The following is a 15,479-nucleotide window of genomic DNA, read 5'->3' as shown; positions in this document are numbered from 1 at the left end:
TGGATGCACTGTGAAAGGCTGAATAAATGGATTTTATGCAGATGAATCATGAGGATTTAAGACACGAGGTCCACACTCTGATCTGTGCTCCTGGAGAAGTGCTGCTGCCATGGAACATGCCTGGGCTCGTGTGAGAGCAGCAGCTTCAGCCTTTCCTTGCCTTTGGCATTGGGAAGCCAGACAGACAATGCTCCCAGCTCCTGCTCCAGCCGGTGCTGCTACTGCCCTCTGCATCTGCCTGTGTGGGGCAGGTACAGACAGCACCTGTGCCAACAAGGGCCTCAGCCTAAAGAGTTTAACAGCTGTTTTGCCTTCTTCCAAACTGCCCTCAGAGAGGACTTTGTAGCAGTTGGGGAGATGATCCTGCCCCTCTTATCATTTTTGCATTGCACACAAAACCAGAAGAAATAAACATAATTACAGTCAAAGCTGTACTCTTAAGGGAAACATGCCCAGGACCTTTTTCTGACCACCCTTAAAAACCTCACATTAAGCTCTCTCACCCTCTAAAACACTATTAAACTCTCTCATCCTCTAAGACTACCCGTTGGCAGCCTTGTGGGAATGGCTCTTGGACCAGGCTAGAACCTGAAAGGTGCCCAGAGACTACTGAAAAATACTGTTTAGCAAAGACCAAATCACATTAGGGATCATTATAAAAAATTTCCAGTGTAAATGATCACTTTTTAGTGCCTAGAAAAATTCACTGGTACTGTTTAATTCATTAGTATTGACATAGACACTAAGTTTGTCGCTGATCCATTGCAAACTCAGTTTTGCAAAGTACCAGGTATATCTGACCCTGATCCAAGGAAGCAGTTCAATAAAAATGACTTCTCCAACAGAAAGAAGCCTCACACCATTTAATGCTATTCCTGATATTGGATGGAATGCCCAGATCAACCCCAAATCACTCTGAAGAGCAACTGCTGCTCAGTAAATTGAGGAAATGTAACAGGAGAATCCCATTAGGAACAAAAAAGCATCCAAAACTATAGAGTTCTCTATAGGTAAGGATGATTTGGAGCTTTCCTAGCACTTCTCTTGTTAAGGAATTTTAGTTTTCAAAGTCCATTGTTCTTATAGTCCATTGAGCACTTACTGCTGCTGGACTAGGCCAGAAGGCTTCTTGGACTCTGTCACTCTGCTCCTGACCTGCTGGGGATGAGATAAGTGCTCATCTTTGCCTTTTGCTTCAGTCCTGTTTTGGGCACATGGCATCTGACTGAAGACTCTTCATAGACATGCTGTCTCAAAACTGCCTCTGTCCCAGATTACTGCAGATTTTTCCTATAGATGCTTCACTGGTTTTGGATCAGCCTTCCCAGAGACTCAACATTATGATACACTTGTATCCACCAAAGATTGTAAAAAAGGCAAAGGCATACACAGTTTTGCAGACATTCCAGAACCAGTGTTTTTACCTCACCAATACAAATTTAAAAATATATATATATACCTGCATATATATATATATATATATATATATATATATATATACCTGTATGTACACATGCAAACAGATCCAGGCAAGAGTGACATTAATAAAATCTTGGCCTCACTTTCTTTGAGATCAAAATAACCTTTGAAAGAAACAGAAATCATCTCTTATTTGATTTTCACTGTCTGTACTAGCTAGTGAAGGACTTTCCATATTTTCTGTTCAGTTACATGTCTTGACCTCACTCTGTTTTAAATTACCTAATCCTTCCCTTCATCCCCCCCAAAGTATATACCAAAGTATATTCTTTTCTTCTACAGTTATTGGGGGCCTTGGATTTAGACTTGCATGCTTGTTTTCCTGCCCAGTGGGCATCACCTTGTCAAGGACATGCTTATTTAAATGGACAGCTATCAAATTTCAACACTCCTTGACTATTACCTCTTCTTCATGTGAGAGATGTCCTTTCATTGCTTGCTGTGGATTTTAGTTCAGCATGGAGACAAATGAAAGTAGAAAAGGCAATAAAGTCTCATACATAAAACTGAGTGTGACAGGGAGAACCCTCAATATCAAACAGAATTTATAAACTGTAAACAGACTTTCCTTGATCACTATAACAGCCTAAGGAGAACTTAATTAAAGTCACTGCAGACATCCCTACGGGAAATTATTCTCCTATACACAGCATTTTAATTGGAGGCTAACAATATCACAGCAAAAGTCAGGGCTTCTCCATTCTGCTCTTATATTCTTCAAATAATGGAAAAGGAGCAGATGGTGTTTCAAAATTCTCAGGTTAATGCAGCAGGCTGGTTTACTAGGTATCAATCCTCCTGCTGAAGGTTTACAGGAAAGTCTAACTAATGACCCTTGGGCTGCAGGTCACTTATCTCAAGTAAGCCAGTATCCATTCCTAGGAATTAGGTAATTTTTGCACACTAAGTATATAAGTTATAAAATATAAGTTTTTGCACACTAAAAAATATATCATATAACATCTATCATCTATCATATTTATAATTTTGCACACTAAATATATACATTAATAATATATAATTTTTGCACAATAAATTATATATTTCTATATATAAATAAATAATTGTGCACACTAAAACATAAGTCGCTATTAATTAGTTTTCACAGGCTAAGTGTCATAGTTAAGATAAATGAGGCAATGAGTCTCACTTAAGATGCAATTTAAAAATATATTGAATCTATTTTGCAGGTGTTGAAGGGGATTTATGTCCTAGAACAGCAGTAAGAATAACACAGCTTGATTAATTTATTCAGTAAACCTGCTTTTAGCACTGGATGGATTAGCCTGGGTTAGTACTTTATGCAGTTTAATAGTACATTTATTTTCAATTATTTTCTTAGCATCACTACACTGCTTCCTGCAATATCTCCTGCATACTTTACACCCTTCCTCCCTCCCTTCCTCTGTCATCTTCAGATTTTAAAATACTTTTGACTGTTGCTGAACTTGACAATAGGCACCACTTTGCCAAGATATGTATGTTTCATCTTTTATCAGCTACAGTGTGACAAAATGAACACAAAGCTAAATTTATATGTAATCCTAAATCATGTATATTCAAATAAAAACTACAAGAGCATGTTTTCAGCTTTCAGGGTTGCATTTGCATATAAAGCCACTATTTCCCCAAGGTCTTGCTCCCTTTTATAGCTCCCAATAGTAACATTTCAAATTCTGTTTTCATTAGTGAACATCCCATTATTTGAAAAGGAAATAGCTAGTTATATATCACGAAAATACAGCATTCTCTTGAGTTAGTTGAATAAAAAAGAATATGCTTTTAACATATTTGAATCAGATCTGTCTAGGTATACTAAAAGATTATGCTGAGTTTTGACTGTACCATTGATACAGTGGCTTATTCAATAAGAAACCAAACACGAGTGCAGTGGAAGCATAACGGATTGGATGCATTTCTTCAGAAAAGAGCCATAAAACTCACTGCAGGAGCAATGACTATAAATCACTATTTAAATATGCAAAGACCCTTATTTTCAATGTGCTCATAAATGGAACATTTCCAAGACGATAAAGCTATCTGCAGGAATTCACACAACAGTGGCTGATCCCTTTCTACTTCAGTTCAATGTTTCAACAGAATTCTATACCTCACAGCTACTTTATTACACATGTACACTTGCACGTAGCAGTTTGAAACTCCAAAATATTTTTAGGGAGATGAATTCCAGTTAAATTCCTTAAAGAATGTTTCTGTGCCAAGACTCCAAGACCGGTCTCGTCTCTCCTCTCCTCTCCTCTCCTCTCCTCTCCTCTCCTCTCCTCTCCTCTCCTCTCCTCTCCTCTCCTCTCCTCTCCTCTCCTCTCCTCTCCTCTCCTCTCCTCTCCTCTCCTCTCCTCTCCTCTCCTCTCCTCTCCTCTCCTCTCCTCTCCTCTCCTCTCCTCTCCTCTCCTCTCCTCTCCTCTCCTCTCCTCTCCTCTCCTCTCCTCTCCTCTCCTCTCCTCTCCTCTCCTCTCCTCTCCTCTCCTCTCCTCTCCTCTCCTCTCCTCTCCTCTCCTCTCCCAGATTCTATCATGACCACAATGAGTAGGTTCCTTCCCGGGCCAGTAGGACTGAGGAGTTTTGTTGGAGCCATAGTGCCTGGCACTCACTCTGAGGGCAGAGAAGGTATCACTACCTCCCATGCACAGCTAGACAGGCTCTATAAAGAACCAACTGAATGCTTACTGTGTTCACACAACTTAAAGCTGTACCACAGGGTAGTTGTGTGTAAGGGGAAAAAGTTGCCAGGACATATTACACCTCTGTGTGCTTGACTTAACTGGGTGTGAAGAAACAAGAATCTCTTTTTTAGACAAAATAACATGACATTTTTTTCCACTTGACTATAGTAATCTCTCAAAAAAATAAAATTATCAATATGAAATACCTTAAGAGGAAGAACTTCTTTATTAATACCATAGAAGTAAGCCATTGCTTGTGTCCATGAGCAAAGACCTGCTACATTTCCACACACTTTTTTAGCAGTCTCAAGATTATAATCCTCCATTTCCAAATAAGGCTCTAAAAGCTCCACAGTTTCTTCTGTAATTGAGTCCTAGTCAATGAAAAGGAAAAATTATTTTTTAAAATGGGTTTTTGAATAAGGTCTGCTTCACAGAAATATTTTTTATTTTTAAAACCATAGGGTATCACTTCTTACAGAATAAATCAACAAAGCAACACTGTTGCCTTTCACTCTTATAAAGGACAGATTAGCAGTTTTTCTGTACCTGTGAAAATAACTCCTATTGAAACAGATTGACTTGAGTTGGCATTTAATATCCCTATTTGACAAATAAGCTTTACAGATGTTCCTAGTGCTCATAGCTCCATGACAATGGAGCTGTTCTAAGTTATAGTTGCTACAACGCTGCACCTTCTTCTCTTTACCCCTCAACCAGATGTCTTTGTCACATCTTTAATACCCTCACCAACACTCAGTGATCTAGTCTGGAAGCTGTTATGGCAGAAATATAAGTCAGAAAACTACTGATTAATTTTTTTCTAGTCTAGTTCCATAAACAATCTCACCACGGCATCAGACAGGCACTGGTGTGAGCACAGCTAAAGGAACCAAACATGCAGGTTTCAGAAGAAAAAGGGTGAAACTACAAAGCACTGTCTTCACTTCACTGAAGTGAAGACTTTTCCTTAACAGCAAAATAAATTTTTTCAGCTGTTATTCTAATCCCAGGGTTTTTTTCCCCCTTCCACAATCTGCTGAGAATATGAAAAGCCAGATCTTTGATGATGGTGGTTAATCTATAATTATGTAAGTGTCAGAAGAAAATGGAATTCATCTCCTAGAGCAAGGTAGAAAGTAGAAGAGCTTATACAGGCTAAAAATGACTGCTTAACAATAGACATGTTAAGAATCTTCCCTTTTTTTTGGCAATGTATTAATGCCTTTCTTTTAATGCATCTAGAAATCATTCACCATTCATACTGTCAAGCAATTTATCCTTTTCTTGTTTTTCTGCACAGCAGAAAGGACTGCCTTGTACTTACCTGATCCTTAGCTACTCTAATAAAAAAGACATTCACTATATTACTCCCAAGATCAGCCATGGTGTTGTTTTCACTGTGATTGTTTGCTAAAATATAAAATAGTGATGGATAAAAATTTTGACTTTTTTATTCTCCTACTCAAAATAATGAGCTAAAAAGCTGGCAAAGGTGAAGCAAAGATCAATCAGCAGTGGCCTAAATCTCTGCTCAAAAGCTTGGAAAATGTCAAGCTTTTTCTTTTAAGTAATTAATTTTGAACTCAATGAACTTCTTCATCCACTAATTTTCATTGCCTAAAAAATATTAGGAAAGAACAAAAGTCTCACAAACAATTAAGCTGTGCGGTCTACTGAGACACAACGAGCTTTCTTGTCATATATACTCAAAATGAGAAATAGACAGCATACAGAGGACCTCATCAGGGATGGAAGTAGTCCAATATTCTAGTCCACGTTCACCAGTATCACTTCCTGCAAGAACTCAGTCCCACAGAAGTTGTTCTGACTCCTCTGAGTTAAATGTGCTGCCAACTACCAGCAGGAGTACACGCACTATTAATAAGTGCCAAAACTCTGGAAGTCTCATTAGACAGAAACTTGAGTAAGGAGGGCATAATTAGTCCTTGCTATCTTAAAACTAATTTCCTCTTTCTGTTTAGTGGAGATAGCACTTGGAAAAGTGACCAGACTGACAGCCTCAGGAAAAAACTGTCTACAGAGACAGTGCAAGTTTCCACAATATGGCTCTCTGGGAGAAATGGCTCCTGGGGATAGTGAGAACGATCTTCACAACAAAAACACTCCAGCAGCTTAGAAAAGGCATCCGCAAAATGCACAGCTAAGTAGATTAAAACATTAGTGTACAAATGAAAGTATGTTCTTCAACATTGCAGGAAAGCCAGGTTTTGCTGAAATCTGCTTGGTCTCCTGGATTTTAAAGTTGGGCTATGATTCTGCCATTTCATGTTCTACCCTAGGTCTTTTTCTGGTCCATCTACCTGTGACATCTTTCTTCTCTTCCCTATAGAGAATCTTCCTTTGTCTCACAGTTCAGTGAACCTTGCAAAATTTTCTGTCCTGATAGAAATAAAACCTGTTCACTTTTATTTTTCATACAGTTGATAATAAGATTATTCTTCATTTTGCTATTTTTCTTGTGAAAGAACCCCAAAAGTTCCCTAATCATCTCATTACCTTTCCTGCTATTTTTTTTCTTATTTCCTGCTAGCTCCTCAGCAAATTTGAGAGAGAATTGTCAAGTGCCTTACAGGCAAACAGGCCTGGTAGCACTGGAGAAGGTGAGCCATTAAAAAGCCAAGAGTGGACCCTTTTAAGGCAAATTCCTACTCAGAGGCAGGAACTGCATGAATAAGATAACACTCAGCTTCTCAAGATTTGATCTAGTGCTTGGGATACTTCTGTCTGCTAGAAGCCACTGCATGGCCCAGGAGAAAAATTACTGAGATAATAAACCATGAAAATGAAAAAGAATAGTCACAAAGTACCTGCAACTATAGATAGACAAAACTGTTTCAAACTTCCTTTGCTGGTAGAAGACTGTCTGAACATGGTTATTGGAGCAGTAGTGCCCCTATTAATTACTTACCTTCTGAAAAGTAAGCAACATGCTAAGAAATCCTGAATTATTCATTAGCTTCTGAGCCTCAGTCCATGATGGCTTCACACCTGGGTGTTCATGATCTAGTGTCACTGAGTCTACCTTCCTCTGGAATAAAAGCAGTACGCAGTCCATGATCCGCATTATCAGGTGAGGAGGTTTACCCAGTTTGCGAACAGTTGCAATGTCAGAAGGTTTTATTGTCTGAAAAATTAGAGAAGAAAATAGTCCATTTATCTAAGCAGTCACTTGCTTGCAAAGAATGATGTTCTTTTGGGAGGACTGTACAGGTAATGCAACTGCTGCAGTTATGCAGGTCCCTCAGAAGCACTACTGCAGAAAGTCCTTAAAGGTAGTCCCACTCTATGACTGCTTTACTACCTGACAGTAGAATACTGCCCATCTTACCTCTTCCCTTCTTCAATTCTCAGGGGTTTTTCTACAAGGATTTACAAGTTAGTGCCATCCTTTCAATCCCCTGTATCCTCCCAAGTTAGAAGCATAAGTCATATTTTTGCACATAATAATCATTAACTGCATGCATGCTCAGAATATATTTGCTTCTGACCTGCAGGGCTGCCTTGGCTTCTTCCAGTGCAGGTCTTGCAGCTTCAAGCTTCTCTTCTGCTGCTGCTTTATCAATGGCAATGTCATCCACAATAGCCTGAGCCTTGTCTTTTACTGTTTGCACCTGCATTTTAACTTTTTCTGCAGCATGGGCTTTCATAGTTACTTCCAATAAAACTTCATCAGCTTTTTTTGAAGCTATAGCCAAATCTTTCTCCTTCATAACCAACTCCTTGGAGAGCTGATTTACAGAAACCTCAGCTTCCATCAATTTTGCAAGACCTGTGGTGGACAAATTCCATTTTAGCAACTATGGAGAAAGTAACCTCAGTGAAGCAATGTGGATATTTAAAATAAATTGCTCAGATTCCTATTTAGAAACACCAGTGAGTAATCCCATTGATTGAGCACCAAAATTCAGCAGGGGATTATTTATTTTAGTGCATAAAAGCGTTCAGAATCTGTCACTTCATCACTTACTTATGTTCTTATACATGAGAAGGAGACTAAATATTAAACACACATGCTCAAAAACATTAGCAGGTAAATGACAGTCTTAAGAATGGTGTGTGAAATCTCTAAAATCTGTGAGAACATGAAAAGTACTAGGCTGTACTCTGTACAAAACCAAGAGGAGGAACCTGGCAATAAAAGCAAAGACACAGGAGAGTGGGCTGAGCTTCTAGATTCAACATTACATGAAGATCCAAATGAGATGAGGGTTAAAAAACCTAAAGATTCTTGAGCAATACAATGCTCCAATCATTTGAACAAATTATGAGAAAATTTCTTAAGTATAAACATCCTTATATATAAATGCATGTCTCTAAATGTAAATGCATTATATATATCTTTCTAGCTCTAAAACCCCCACGTTTGTTCTTCCAGACAGCCAGCTACCCTTTACCTTTGGACTTGTGTGTACAGAGGGCAATTTAAGTTCACATTCAGTTCCAAATAGCATTCAATTTAGGAGACTCTTTAATTGTTTACCATGTATGACCATGTACAGAGCAATGTTTTTAAAACTGTACCTTTTGCACATACCTGTTTCTTTAAAAAATTCTTCAGAGGGACTGAATATGAGCACTTAATTACCTTTTCTCTGATTTACTCATGGCATGCTTACATGTGAAAACTAGGATCTCATTAGTTCCTTGGAATACATACATGTCGAAGGAGGAGTTTCAGGTATTTTAAGTGCTAACTAATACTATTTCCAAAACTCCCCTTTAATCTGCACATTCATAAAATTCATGGAAACAAAACCTCTGCACATTTTGTAATCACACACAATACAGCTGAAAATATTTGAGTCTGCTTCCAAATGAATGTAAGCTCACAATCTAAATCCATGCTTTTATATCCTTCTATTCAGATTCTTTTCACCCTTTTAAAAACAATGAAAGAGACAAAAATCAAGAAGCTTTTACAGTACCTGTTCTCATGCGTTCAGACAAACTTCCAAGACTGGCAAACTTCTCTTTGTAAATAGTTTTGTAACCTTCAATGAAGGACAGGTAAGATTTTGGTGTGACAAAAGTCCGTCTCCTATATCGTTCAAAGTATTCAACACATTTTTCAGCTACAATATCTTGAATTGTTCCCATGGTGTTAACAACACTCTGTTTCACTTCATCTGTACACTCAATATGGTAAGAAGATAAAAAATGCTGTGCAACTGCTACAAGAGCATCTTTAGGCCAATGCTGGAACCAGTCTATGGTACAGCCTGAAATCAGACCTGGAAATTTGAGCGCACGAGTTCTGAATTTTTCCCCAACAGGAGAAAAACAAAGAACCACATGCAGGTTATTCCGAACTCGAGCAAGAAAGTAATTATAAAGATTTTCACCAGTGGGATTAAGCCTTGGGTACTCCTTCTTCATTGCTGGAATCAGGTCTTGTGTGATTTCACCTATTTCATCCCGTGCAAAAAGATTTGAGACTTCACCTGAAGCCAAAACATTGTTCATGTACTCAAGAAAAGATTCATCTCTGACTTCATTGTCGGTGAATATAAAGACAACACCCTTTCCTTCTTGACCGGCAGCGCGGTACAACATTTTCAGATCATCCAAAAGGTTGTTGGTGGCATATGTTCTGGAATAGAAAAGGGTTAAGGAAAGAGTGAACAAGAATTACAGATCACCTTAGGAGATATGTATCATCTGGATCAGCTTCCTTGAGGCAAGAAAAAAAAAATCTAGATAAGAACTTAATATCATAAGTCCTGGTTACATTTTTTAAGTTTCTTTTTCATAAACATTTTCCCAAAGTGAATGATCAGTAGTATAAATTATATGAAATGAGGTGAAGTCAACAAAATAATGTGCTGGGGAAAAGTAAGCTGAGAGCAATACTATATCTAAGGCAATTATGATGCTGTTTTGTATCCCCATGGCTTGCAGACGTAAATTCTTTATTAGAAATAGGTTAATACAGCTGGATTAAGTTGTCAAGTAGGTTCTGATACCTGTAACCATTATGTAAATACAGCTGGATTATCTTCTGAAGATATTGAGAGCAGGTTAAAGGAAATCATTAGGAGACAGAAGAGAATGAAACTGAGGGGTTTATTGCATTATATGGTTTAACAAAAATCAAGCACCAGAAATTATGTTTGAACATTATCACTTGGGCTGATCAGCTCTTCTGCAAATGGAGACAATCACTCCTTCTGTTGTTACGTATAGCTGGTGCACACAGTAAGATTCAGATAAGTCAACACAAATTCAACTACACATTTCAAATCGTGCAGCATAAAATGACATAAAGTAATGTTAATAAAATGGCAGATTTTGTCCCAAGCCAAATAAAGCTGAAATTAGAAACCTCTTTTCTTTGTAACCAGTCTCTTATTTCCAAGAATGTCTTCAAAGTCATAAGTAATTTGTGCAATACACACATGACCCATTCTTCACATATTAAATATGCCACACAGGAAGTGTCCCAATTCTCTTTCAGCTCCATCTTATTTCTGCTCTATAAATACCTGTAAAGCAAGCACTTCAGAGCTTGAGAAACAGTCCAGCTTTTTGTATCAGTTTGTATGTGTCAGCTGCAGTTATTACAGTGATTTGTGGTATTCTGATAGGAACGTAAGAATTTCTCTACTGAGTCAGAATAGCAGTGTATCTGGTTCAATAAGCTAACACCAGTTATGGGAAATGATATTTAGAGACAAAACATGACCCAGCATCTACTCTTCACTGCTAATTTCATTCTTCCTCCCTCCATATTCATTGCCATTATTAATATTTGTCTTATTAATCTTGGAAATCCAGGGATTCTGTTCTATCACTTTGGGTTTTTCTTTCCCTCCTTTTTTGTTCTCAGTTTTCCTTTCTTCTGCTTCTGGGACACAGGAAGAGATTGTGATATGGCTTTCTTTATCTTTCCTTTCATCAGAAGCCTCATAACATTATTCATAGACCTAATATGTCTCTCTAAAGAATACTTCTCAGCATTTTAAATAGTTTGCAAAGGAGAATACACTCTGCTGGTCTTTATTGCTTAGCCCTGTAAACCCTATGTCAAAACAGACAAAGAAGGAAGGCAGTAGCTCCTCCCTTTCACTTCAAATTTCTATAAATTACAGAATTCTTGCACTACAAAATATTAAGTAATTAACAGAAAATTTCATAATACAGTTTGGCTATATAAGACTGGAAATGTCATTTAGAATGAGGGATAAAATGTTTGAGAGGTTTGCATTTCTTTAATCTGATTGTGAGGAGTTCATTTCTACAGCAAATTAAGGAGCAAATGTCCATGTACACTGCATTGTGTTACCTTGTTAAAGTAATCTGAAAGCTCTCGTGTCCAGCAATGTATGCAGCTAGTCTGGTCAGACTCTGCTTTCCAGATCCACCCACACCCACCAACAATGCATTTCCTTGTGGCGTTCGAATAATCCGTGATATTTTAATCAAATGGATGATTGCATCCTGTGTATTGAGAGAAAAGGGGATGAAGAGATGCCAAAATGATGCATTGTATAATCAACTAGAAGCATGTCACCAAGCAACTGCTTCCCAACAGCTAGATGGCTTCTCTGGAGCCTAAGACTCACTCCTGTACTCATCAAAACCAACAGGGGATTTTCCCCTGGCTTCAGTGGGCAGCAGGCTAACTCAAGAGAAATGTCCTAGTATCAAGCTTGTATGAAGCAATGTCATATGCGCAGTTTGTCATCAGCAGAGCTGAAGGCATGCCCCTTAGGGGACAGAAGGAAAAGCAGAAAGGACTCCTCGAGCCTTTTAGCTGACCTATTTACAAGCTCTCTAAATAGACTGACAAAAGTAAAATACAAGTGCACTATAGGCATTTCTTATTCAACTGCTGTAGTTATTCTATCAAACCACCCAAACTAAAGTTGAAGAAAGCATTGTGCATCAAGACCTTTGACAAGGAGATGACTTTCAGAAAAGCAAGACGACATTCACAGCGTGCACTGTGTAAACAACCTAGATGTTCTGAGCCATCTCCAAAATAATGTGATAGAAACTTACAAGACCTATGTATCACTAAGTGCAAAAGACCACGTACTTTCTGTCTTAATACAATTACAAGCATTAATACCTTGAAAAATACTAAATCCATCTTTGATCCTCTGACAGTTTCATTGTACTGTTGCATAAACATCTGTAATCTTTCGGCCAAGTAATCCAAAGATGGGATAGGCTCATAAATTTTAGGAGCCTTCAACTCTGCATCATCAGGTTCATCTCCAGCAATCTCCGGGACATCATGCAAGAAATCCACAAAGTATAATTCTGTGCATTTATCCCCAATATCTTGACCATGTTCCTCAGAAACAATCTACAACAATACATTAAGGATTGCTTTAGTAATGAAATATGTCATTGGCCTCTTTCTGTGGCAAATACTAAAAATACTATTTGCTTACCTTCCTCATCATGTCTTCAAACCAGTCTTTATCACTTTGACTGACGAACCTGTCTGCAATAACTCGTCTGCACTCATGCTGGAATAAGGCTACCAAAACACTGATGCTCTGGCAGACATCAGAAGTAACTGTAAGTATTCCTTGCCAAACACGACTGAGGTCTCGTAAATTGAAGATGTAATGAAATTTAGCTGGAGTTGGTAACATCTACAAAATAATGTCATGAGCTATATTCAAATAACTGCTAAATGAAAATATTTTCTACTTAATATTATGTGAAAGTGAATGTGGATATTTTCACAAACTTTGGTCCTGCATTAAAGCAGAAATACTTGCTTGGCATTTAAGAGGCAACTGTAAAATGAAGAAACTACAGTAGCAACAACCATCTCTTTAATTTCAGTTAGATTTCATCTGAGTTTCTTTTAATGTTTAGAGTCCCAGGAACATGCATTGAAGGGTAACCAGTGATGGCACTGAAGACCACAGTAAAAATGTCAATATTGCCTATCCTGTGGTGTTGGTCCTGCCCTTTCTTCCAGTTAATTTCTGCTTTTCTCTTTTGTCCTTTCCAAGAACATCTGAGGAAAGGTTAGGGAAGGGAAGGTTAGGGAAGGTTTCGGGAAGGTTTCGGGAAGGTTTCGGGAAGGGAAGGTTTCGGGAAGGGAAGGGAAGGGAAGGTTTCGGGAAGGGAAGGTTTCGGGAAGGGAAGGTTTCGGGAAGGGAAGGGAAGGGAAGGGAAGGTTTCGGGAAGGGAAGGGAAGGTTTCGGGAAGGGAAGGTTTCGGGAAGGGAAGGTTTCGGGAAGGGAAGGTTTCGGGAAGGGAAGGGAAGGTTTCGGGAAGGGAAGGGAAGGGAAGGGAAGGGAAGGGAAGGGAAGGGAAGGGAAGGGAAGGGAAGGGAAGGGAAGGGAAGGGAAGGGAAGGGAAGGGAAGGGAAGGGAAGGGAAGGGAAGGGAAGGGAAGGGAAGGGAAGGGAAGGGAAGGGAAGGGAAGGGAAGGGAAGGGAAGGGAAGGGAAGGGAAGGGAAGGGAAGGGAAGGGAAGGGAAGGGAAGGGAAGGGAAGGGAAGGGAAGGGAAGGGAAGGGAAGGGAAGGGAAGGGAAGGGAAGGGAAGGGAAGGGAAGGGAAGGGAAGGGAAGGGAAGGGAAGGGAAGGGAAGGGAAGGGAAGGGAAGGGAAGGGAAGGGAAGGGAAGGGAAGGGAAGGGAAGGGAAGGGAAGGGAAGGGAAGGGAAGGGAAGGGAAGGGAAGGGAAGGGAAGGGAAAACACTTGAGAAAACAGTACTTGGGAAAATATTTACAACCTAGCAAAAGCTACATTTTTTCTAAGAAAGGAAGTTAAGTAGTAGTAATAAGCACCAGTACTGTTGAATATATTGGCCAATAGTGATGAGTGAATAGTTTCACTAGAAGTTCCTCTATGTCTCTATGTAAACCAAGTATAGTGAGTTGTTTGTGAAATCCTGACCAACCTTTTCTGCACAGTAATTTAACAAATCCCTATCTTTCCACCACTCTCCCCCACTTTTCTCAGAAGAAGAACAAATTTGACATACATTTCTATGCTGTAGTTTCATTCTTTTCAAATTTCATTCTATACCTAATATTTTTGTCTCTCTCAAAGCAAAATTTGCCCAGAAATTGCAGTCAAATATTTTTAACAGTCTGTTTGAAATGGAAAAAGTTAATATATTTGAATTACTAAATATCAGATTTTATTTGTTTCTAACTGATTCCCTCTCTGCCAAATTTGACTTCTTTCCTAAAATTCAGATCTTCAAAGTTTCTCGCAATCCCAAACAGCTTTTACAGAAGATTCCTATCTAATTTTTAATTTCTGGTTCCTTGTGTTCTCAACATTTTCTCAGCTGGAAGATCTCTCAATCTTCCTATCAGCTATGTCTACTATGTTATATGTATATAATGTGATGCTTATATCAGCTACAAGAGACACTGCATTGGGATTTTCATCAGTAACTTGGTGCTCAGAGCATCCAATTCAGAACAGAGGCATCAGCCAGCAGCTACACCCACAGGTCACAGCTTCACAATATGAACTACAAACACACACAGCAGTAGAAAAGGTACAGTAAAAAAGATGTTTCAAAGCTTAATAGACGTAATTTTACCTTTGCTTTTGTCATTTGCCAAACCTTTCGACTTGTAGATACTAATGCTGAAGCCAGTTTACATACTTCTGTGGGGAAATGTCGTTGTTCACAGAAATAGCCTTCAGCTATTGTTTGAAATATCTTATCAATAGAGGAAGTAGAAGGCAGTGTGCAGTTGAAGATGGTGAACTGGCGTTTCAGGCGCTGTGGGATGTCGTTCCGACCTCCCCCAGGGTGAATCATAGCAGCTACAAACTGGATGTCAACCACATTCGTGAATTCCCCTGGCTTCTCCAAACTGTAGAAACCTTTCTGTTCTATCAGCTGCCTTACAATCTCATTGGTGATCTAAATACAGCCAGAAACAAAAAAGGGAATGGAGGAGTTAAGTGTTTCTATGTTATCAACATGTAATATGGCATCCAAGCACTCAGATACAGTGCATTGACTGCATGTAAGCTGCATGTGCTAAGTAGTTGTGGACATGAAGTGAGACATTCAACTGAATTTGGATAATTTCAACTTCAGAAAAGACAGATCTTTCAATTTTCAATCCAGGCAATATCTTCAGATTGACACAGGCACTTAGACAGTGACAAAGAACCATTAAATTAGCACAACATGTAGTCACACATCCACTTCACAGAGGCACTGAGTACAGAGCTGTACTGGAAGCAGAGAAATTGCTTTTTCTCAGCTGATTTTTTTTTTTTTTTTTAATTTAAGTAATATTTTCAGAGTATAGGTCTATAAGTATTCTTTCATCAATACCTCAAGACAGCTT

At 38.7% G+C, this 15,479-nt stretch overlaps 1 protein-coding gene across 1 annotated transcript in view; it reads right to left on the bottom strand.

The window, feature by feature from the left end:
* LOC132332073 (dynein axonemal heavy chain 5-like) overlaps positions 1-15,479 on the bottom strand; it is a 154,739-nt gene that overhangs the window by 55,826 nt on the left and 83,434 nt on the right. Inside the window, exons 52-59 of the mRNA XM_059856007.1 lie at positions 14,714-15,043; positions 12,587-12,793; positions 12,259-12,498; positions 11,470-11,624; positions 9,113-9,777; positions 7,676-7,956; positions 7,096-7,311; positions 4,370-4,537 (exon numbers count right to left, since the gene is read on the bottom strand). Coding sequence (XP_059711990.1) covers positions 4,370-4,537; positions 7,096-7,311; positions 7,676-7,956; positions 9,113-9,777; positions 11,470-11,624; positions 12,259-12,498; positions 12,587-12,793; positions 14,714-15,043 — 2,262 coding nt within the window. The remainder of the gene's footprint in view (positions 1-4,369; positions 4,538-7,095; positions 7,312-7,675; positions 7,957-9,112; positions 9,778-11,469; positions 11,625-12,258; positions 12,499-12,586; positions 12,794-14,713; positions 15,044-15,479) is intronic.

The sequence above is a fragment of the Haemorhous mexicanus genome, chromosome 1 (assembly GCF_027477595.1).
Source record: "Haemorhous mexicanus isolate bHaeMex1 chromosome 1, bHaeMex1.pri, whole genome shotgun sequence".
Lineage (NCBI taxonomy): Eukaryota > Metazoa > Chordata > Aves > Passeriformes > Fringillidae > Haemorhous > Haemorhous mexicanus.
The sequence above is the reverse complement of the archived record's forward strand: the minus strand, read 5'-3'. Positions and strand labels throughout refer to the sequence as shown.